This window comes from Palaemon carinicauda, chromosome 2, assembly GCF_036898095.1.
Source record: "Palaemon carinicauda isolate YSFRI2023 chromosome 2, ASM3689809v2, whole genome shotgun sequence".
In the NCBI taxonomy this organism is placed as follows: domain Eukaryota; kingdom Metazoa; phylum Arthropoda; class Malacostraca; order Decapoda; family Palaemonidae; genus Palaemon; species Palaemon carinicauda.
In genome coordinates this window covers 106,518,068-106,527,042 of record NC_090726.1, presented here as the reverse complement: position 1 = coordinate 106,527,042, position 8,975 = coordinate 106,518,068, and the positions used below count along the sequence as shown (strand labels likewise).

General features: G+C 36.6%; 1 protein-coding gene across 3 annotated transcripts in view; it reads right to left on the bottom strand.

The window, feature by feature from the left end:
- Positions 1–2,888: 2,888 nt before the first annotated feature.
- Positions 2,889–8,975, bottom strand: part of sgg (shaggy) — a 506,255-nt gene continuing 500,168 nt past the window's right edge. For all 3 annotated transcript variants that reach the window (XM_068357288.1, XM_068357297.1, XM_068357294.1), the window contains 2 exons: positions 7,409–7,595; positions 2,889–7,255 (listed from right to left, as the gene is read on the bottom strand). In XM_068357288.1, the coding sequence (XP_068213389.1) occupies positions 7,110–7,255; positions 7,409–7,595 (333 nt within the window). In that variant the 3' untranslated portion in view covers positions 2,889–7,109. The remainder of the gene's footprint in view (positions 7,256–7,408; positions 7,596–8,975) is intronic.

Genomic DNA, 8,975 nt, shown 5'->3' with positions numbered 1-8,975 from the left:
TTACTTTGGTATAAATTTTGGTAGGAATCAGTTGATCTCAAGGTCACGCTATCGTATTGCGATTACACGAAAATATGTGTTTATATAATTTTCGTAACTTATTCAAAATATCTTCATAATGAATATTACATCAGCACCAATATGTTATAGGATATGTTTCAATACATTTCGTTTATAGTGTTTATTATTAGTTATATGTAGTAGGTTGGCCAGGGCACCAGCTGATACAGACTCACAAAATACTTTGTCTTGCTACTTGATATTTCAATAATAAGAATACTAATAGTAATCGTTAGTCTATTGGATGGAAATCACTACTGACAGATCGCTTTTCGCCGATAATATGACATCACTAGACATATATGAACTCGACAGATATTAAATCAATGTATTTTTTTAATGAAAGTGGATACTGTATATTATCAATTAAAGAAACAACTAACATGATAAAGCAGTTCATTCTTATACAAGAAAATAGATTATTTCCAAAGAAATATTTGTCCTATTAGTATACTATTTCGACATACTTGTGATGTCATCAGTGAGAAAAAAAAAAAGAAATCTTAAAGTCGAACAGTCGTAAGTCAAATACCTGTATTATCGGGGTGTTAGCGAGCACTTGTAGTTGCGCAGACCTTGTCAAAGAGGGGAGTTTGTCTGTGCATCTTTCCTTAGTGTCAGGTAGGCTCTCTCATGAAAATGAATACTGTAGTCTCACATGTAAGAGTTATTTGCCTAAGCATGCAAGAGCACAAACACGTTAGATTTCCTGAGGAGGTTAGTAAGCAAGGTATTGCAAACTCCTTTGGTGAAGCTGGCATTGGTGACTGCTATAGAACGTTAGTGAGTCTAGCAATAGCAAGATGAGCGTTGGTAAATGTACACAAAGATTAGTTAGGTTCCCAAAAGAGGTTGGTATGTAAGATCTTGCCAACTTATTTGGTAAAGCGAGTGCTGGTGACCGTTGGCAAGGAAAGCGCTGGAGGAGTGCTGCAGAACACTGGCGAGACGAATGCTGGAAAGATGAGCAGTAGCAGGGTGAATGTTGGCGAGGCTAGTGTTGTAGAAGGTTGGTTGCACTTGTATTTGTAGATGGCAAGTATGCACAATTGAAACTGCATGAGCTTTGTTATGCTCAATGGATACAATGTAGGCCTTATTGAACAGGCAATACATGTACCGTAACCCCGAATGGTTATTGCCTACAAGATTCGTAAATGGGAGAGGCGGCGACCGCAAGCGATTAGCAGGCATCACCATCTGCATCAATGATCCCGAAGAAAAATTGCTGATGAAACTTGTAAGGCCAGATGAGCGGCAACCGCAAGCATTTGCAGGACCACTTTGGAGGGGCATCGTACTTATGGACGTGAAGGGCTCTCATCAGTTGAAGAAGGTGCTCGGTGTAGCAAACTTGCATACCCTCAACCTGCTTTGAAGACTCAGACAGAGGGTGGGTGTCATAAGCTATGAGCTGTGAAATGTGACTGGTCAGTTTCTGGGTTCTCCTTGAAAGGATAGCTCAACTGGTACTATTCTGCAACTACTCTTGTTTGTACGCCGGAACAGTAGGAATGCAGAGAGCTATAGCTGAGGGCACGCGAGCTCTATCAGTACATTACCTCCACAGTCTCGTAGAAGACCATGTCCACCCCTGGGAAGGTAGGTGTAAACTCCGCTGTGCCCCTAACTGTAACACCTTTGAGATGCATGAGCTACAGCTAAAGGCATGAGAACTCTGAGTATTACCTCCAGTCTCTCTGAGAAGAAGACTGTAGTCAACCTCTGAAGAGGCATAAAAAGGCTCCTACTGTGCCTCTAACTGCAGCTCCCTTGTAAATAGCAACAAGAGAGACTCCCACGGTGGAGGGCGCCATTGCTTCGCTAAGGGATGCAATGATGTCCGCACAGTTGATCATTGTTCTATTCGTTCATTGGAGGACAAAAAAAGCAGAAACATTAAGTCAAAGGCCAAAGTGAGCGGGGTGGTTGATCTAACCCCGTCTAACTAGCAGTGAGTAGTTATACCTCACTAAAATGTCTTGCTAGCTTTTAGCATTTGCCAAAATATCCACTGTAAAGAGAGAAAGGGTTTTGATTTGTGTCAAAGTTAAATAAACTAAAACCTAATTTGAATGGCTTGGTGAAATATAAATGTTCAATCATGGTACAGACGACGATGAAAATAAAGGCAAAGAAAGTATGACTCATCACCAGCTATAAAGTTGTCATCGACCACCAGATGGCTTGATAGTTCCCAGAAGGGGAGTAATTTTAAAAGAACAGTAAAAGGGAACTTTTCAATTTAGGGGTAGGCGTCAACATTTAAACAGCTACGAGAATCAATATGAACATTAGGGGTTAAATAGAAAAAAAAACTTTCTCCTGCCATCAAAACACCAGCGAAGACCAACTTCTTCAGGTTTAGGTTGTTGTTGCACAACCTCACACAGAGGGAATGACTGGGAGCAGTCATGCACCAGCAAAAAGGTACAAGATTAATGACAGGTTTGCACATAAACCAGTTACATATTTGCATCATAAAAAAAAACTACAGCATAACCTTGTTCTGTAGTATACAATAACTCATTCAGGTTTACCCTAACACAACATCCTGTCAGCACACTTTTCTATTACTCTATAAAGATCAAGCGAAAATATCGAAATGGTCAGACAAAATGAGAGCAATAGTAAATTTGTACAGCTTGTGGCTGAAGTCAAAAGTTACAACTACCTCATTAAATACTTAACATCCGTTCCAGATTTGCTGAAGTAATATTCCTTAACACTATGGCTAGTATTCGCGTAAGAGGAGAAGGTTGTCATATGGTGTTGAATCTTCAAATTATAGCACTGAAGTGTAATAGAAGGAGCAAAAAATTTCTAACTAGACAGTAATACAACTGCTCTTTATTAAAACAATTATACTATAAACTTAGTACATGTACTACATGTCATTTAAAAGTACATCCATTAAGAAAAACATAAGAACAAGAACAGTTGCATCTACATTAATTTAAAAGCACACTTTAAGCATTAGAGTACATTTTTTACATTAGGGTAATTACAAATATTGGCTAATGTGTGGTGGACTCACGATAGGTCTCCCTTTCTAACCACGACACTGCTCCAAATACAAAAATTCCCAAACTTTATAATCCCTAGTTAATCAAAGGGTTGTATGGCATACAGTACATGGAGAACAGAACTGCCCTTGCAGATATCATCAACTTCCTCTAAACATTCTTTCATAACAATCAAGAGCAAGATGATATTTTACAATAAAACAATTTCAGTTTCTTATATATAAAAAAATAATCACATCCAGAACAGATCAATAGTTTTGAACAAGAATGGCAACAACATTAATTTGAAGATCAGAATGATTCTAATATTCCAAGTAGAGCAGCAAAAAATGATTTCATCCCAGAATTCAATCCCCAAACACAATTAATAAATATACAATAAAGAGAAACTTGAGCAATGCATCATTTCTTCTTGACTTTGAGGAATTACAGAGTGCACAGACTTGAGCATTTTTTTCAGTGGAAAGTTCACTTGGTGCTTGTATAGTTTTAAAAGAGCACATATATCCTTGGAGCAGTGTCGTGGCCACGTCGTACCATTGACAGACAGTCAAGCACTTTGATTCAGCATTTGCTCTAATAGTGCTTTGTTTGGTGATATAGATAAGAAGTACTTTGTGGTTGTCTATATATATATATATATATATATATATATATATATATATATATATATATATATATATATAAATATATAATGTATACTTTTCTTTTCTGTTTATTGTGGAATTTGCAACCCAACACATCTGTCAAGTGGTAACAATGTAGTGTCTGGGTTGTCAGATCTCTCCACTGCATTTGCAATCATCACTTCCAACTCCAAATTCAGTATTCCTTTTTATTTTTATGGCTTTACTGTACAGAGGTTATTCTATCTTACACAACCCCGTAGCCTCAATTTTCATCTTTATATATATCAAACAATACTAAATTTAACTTTAATACTCATATAAAGAAAGAATTTTCAAACATTACCAAATATGTTTGTGAAACCCGAGAGTAAAACATCATTTACATTTATGAACTGCCTTTTATTTTCGACAACCCGTTGCACAAACGAACACAAGCACGCGCACACACACACCTGATCTTCACATATCCCCTACTGCAAAAGTGTCTACCTATATAACTACATGTTGCAGTCTAAATATATATATATATATATATATATATATATATATATATATATATATATATATATATATATATATATATATATATATATATATATATATATTTTATTTTCTGCACATATTGTGTTTCATTCTATTAAGTGAACAAAGCCACAAATTAACAATGACTTTCTTGCAGCAATACCCACAAACGCCCAACACTGCACATTTGTATTTGGACTTGTTCCGTGTGTAATGATCTTAAGCAGGGACTTTCTGAAGGTTATTTCCCCACAGAATAAAATGGAATACAATGCCAGAAGGAAAGTCCCATTATAAAAGTAACACTCAATTTGCCAATTGGACTGTAATACTTTGAACGGATAACATTTCATGTCTGTTGGTGATACATATTCAGTATTATATATGTATATATAAGGTATTCATACATATACACATTACACACACATGCATATATATATATATATATATATATATATATATATATACTGTATATAATTTATATATATAAATATATATATACATACAGTATATACACACACGCACACACACACACACACACATATATATATATATATATATATATATATATATATATATATATAAAATACATACATACACACAAAATATCAAACCGGTCCTGCTTCACTAGGCTTAGTCCTGAATAATTTATTTTGCCAAATAATTATCATCATAATAAAGCTTCGCTTTTACAGATGTAGATGAAAATAGGAAATAGTCTACTTAATGTAGCAGTTCAATAACTAATGAATTGCCAGTTATAGTTTATGGGCAGCCCTGACATGAAAAGGAATATATATATTTTTTTGGATTTTTATATAGGGGTCTAGAATTTTTGATTTGATTAAAAACAAGGCTACATTTCCTTCCTGCCTTATATAGAAATGATCTTAAAAGGAAGATTTGAACCTCAAAATGCTTCCGTCAAGTTCCAATCTGTCCAGATAATAAAATACTACTGACTTACAATTCTTAAAAGCAGCAGTTTCCAATATAGTTTTGGTTATATTGATAAAACCAAGATGCAATGCATGCAGTCAAAAATAAATCAAAATTATTACAGCAACTAAACTCAAAAAGTATATCTGGTTTTTAAGGGATTAATTTTGTGAACAATTCATTCAAAATCGTAAAAATGTCTTGGACAGTGAATATTTCATATACAACATAAAATGAAAACTATACTCAAAACATAACTGACCTCCTAAGGTAGATCACCATTGTTGCTTTATTTTTTTCTGACTAATCTCAGGAACAATTACATGCACTGGTGTAAAATTTGTCTGGATGGTGTTGGGACAAAAAACCACCTAAATGGTGAGTTTTAAGGAGTTAGCGTATCTTACTTCACTGCACTTACACAATAAGGGGTTAATTACAAAGAAAAAAGAAAAGAAAAATGAGACAATCACTATGATACACCTGACACCTCTTCAATGATCAAAACAGTACAGTGGGGATCACAGATTCATTGAACAGAAATCTGTCCAAATGCTTTGTGATAAATTACATATTATGGCCATTAGCCCTAGTTGGCTGCTGCAACCACTTGGAGGACCGCCTACGTATGAATTGTACTCGTGATGGCAAAAGTGAAAATGAACACTATATACATAAGAGTAATTCCAACATTAAAATGCAAGTCAAGCAGATGACTGCTTGCTATTCCCAAAAGTTCGTCAGCTTGATCAGAGCGCTGTGCAAAAACCCTTTAGTGATTACTTTCATGCAAGCAGCTCAAGCAAGTCGTCCAGTCCTAGTCTATCCTGCCAAGGCCTAAGTAATCCTCATCATGATGGTCAAAGATTTAAATCAATTATCTAAGCCAACATGGCTAAAGATCACAAAATAGGGTGACAAGTAAGTAAACTAACCTTGCCTTCTACTGGTGATGGGATAGTCTGGTGGTGGTATGTGCTTTCTAGGGGCCAGTGAAATTCAGGCTGGCCTCGTTAAATGACAATTCCTTTATTTTTATATTATAATTATATTATATACTTTTTTTGCAATTACAGGGACACTGATGCTCTACATAGGAAGCAGGTGTCCCTGACAGAGGAGCGGATACAATATGACCTCAGGGTGGGTCAACGGAGGTGACACTACAAGTAACATTGGCACTAACTCAGTGTGACACACCAACAACTCACAACTCATCACTAGCACTGGCTTTGGGTGAACTAGCTGCTGCAGGTGAGAAGGCAAGGGGACAGCAGGGGGTGGGGGAGGTGGGAGGGAGGCAGCAGATACCAAGAGGGAGCACATTGCTGTTAGTCAAACTATACACCTTGTCACAGCATACAGACTCCCATGCAACAGTGGCCTACAAAACTTGGTGCAGACATTAGATGATGGACCTAACTATTTGAGTCCAAGACAAACAATAATGTCCCATAGGCTGGCTCCACTGCTGAGCAATGGATTTCTAACTTGCTCCCATGGCCAAAACAGTTGCTACCACACATGCAGTGGACTGGGCACCTGTGGGCTGATCATTGGCACCAAGTTCTTGCCATCAGGTCTAGGGTACCCGGGCAGGCTACACTGCCACAAAGTATGCAATAACAAGCAAATGGTATGACTGCTGGGTGCCTCAAGCCAGGGTAGTCATTAACTAATAGTTTTCAATATATACACTTTACATATCATGGGAGCCACATGATAAAAGTCTGAAAACAGCTTGAGGTACAGCCTATTGGCCCAAGAAATTATGACCTCCAGAGCCCCCATGGCAAGGCCTTATCCCCAAACTGGAGCTCTGTACACAGTGGGGAAGAAGAGAGGATTAGGGTATGGTGGATAGCAAGGCACCATGGGGGCTAAAGGAGGCAGTCTGGGAAGGCTGGTTTGGATGGTAACACTATCTTCCATCCTAATTATCATTTACAGCAGCTGCTGCAGCACCCTCGGATGAATCCACAGTAGAAGATCCACCACCACCACTGGTGCTATTGGCTGGCTCACCTCGATAATGTGGTGGAATCAGTTTACTATTCAACTCTGGTTGGATCTTTACTTCTGAAAAGACAAAGTTCTTTAAATAACGTAATCGTTTTATGTAAGTGTCTAGTATCATTGTGCTAAACAGATATATATTATAAATATTTTTTTTTCAATAATTGTAAAAATACAAGAGACTAAACGATAATACAACAGGAAATATTTTACTACCTTGATCTGTGAAATTGAAGAGAGGTGGTAATTCTCTGTTATTTGGTAGTCTTGTATTTGGATCCCTGAGCTCATCGAAAAACTTATGTGCACATGCTTGAAGCGGAGTAATACGCGCACATGGTGTATATTCTAACAATCGTGATACCAGGTTGATGGCGTCCTCAGGTGTGCGTTGGCGGAACACCTTAAAGAAAATCATAAGTCAGAAAAAAAAAGAAATTCCCACAGTATGCTACATGAGTCATCATTGGATAATACATACTACCAACACAAAAACCCTAAAACATTCTAGCATAATGCATGAGAGATATTTAATCTAAGGTACATTCGATTCTTTATGTATGTATATATGTATGTGTATATATCATATATATATATATATATATAGATATATATATATATATATATATATGGATATATATATATATATATATATATGGATATATATATATATATATATATATATATATATATACAGTGGAACCTCTACACACAAACGTATCTACATCCGAATTTTCCAACATCCGAAGTAAAATTCGAGCAAATTTTTTACTCTACACTCGAATTTTATTTCGACACACGAAGTAAACATTACGCCATTGAGCGTCGAGTGCTCAGTTCTCTATTCTTGTGTGTATCGTGTGGTTGTCCTCCGTTTGGTCTGTTATTAACAGTGCTTATTTTCTTCCTTTTCTCACATTTCCTTTTTGATTTTACCTATAATCATGGTGCCTAAGAAGCTAAGTTTCAGTACAGGAAGAAGGCAATTCTTTCATTAGAATTGAAGCAAGAAATTATAGAAAAACATGAGAGCAGTGTGCATGGGAGTGATACTGTATGGCTAAACAATATGGCCGGAATAGGCCTATGATCTCGAGGATCATCAAGCTGAAGGCAGCCATTAAAGCAAATAACCATCGAAGGGGATCACCATTATTACAAGACATCTTAGCAATACCCTGGAAGAGATAGTACGCCTTTTGTTGATAGGGATAAAGGTCAAAGAGGTTGTTGGCAACGATCATTTGTGAGAAGGGCCAGCGCGATGAAAAGAAAGAAAGAAAAAAGTGAAGTAAAGAAAACCATGATAGCATTAACAAGCTCTTTTAAATAAAACTTCTCTCTTTTTCTGTTTCTCTCTAAACATAGCATTAACATGTTCTTTAAATAAAATATCTCTCTCTCTCTCTCTCTCTCTCTCTCTCTCTCTCTCTCTCTCTCTCTCTCTCTCTCTCGTTCTTCTTCGCTGTTATAGTGTTAGACACGTCTATTATTTTTTTTCCGAGAGAGAGAGAGAGATTAAACAAAAATGTGTTTAGAGTACATATGATTTTCAACAGCGTCAACGAGTTGAAAAACAATTAAATGTAACTAAGAAAGTAATAACAGCTAATCTGAATTCCTTTATTAACTAAAACAAATATTGATACAAACACACTCGTGAGCGTATGCACAAACACACACACAGGTGCAAGAATTGCTACGCAGTAAGAGAGATGGTCGGGGAGGAGGTAGAGATGGTGACTGCGATAACATACCGTAACTCGTCACTGAAAGTGATGAA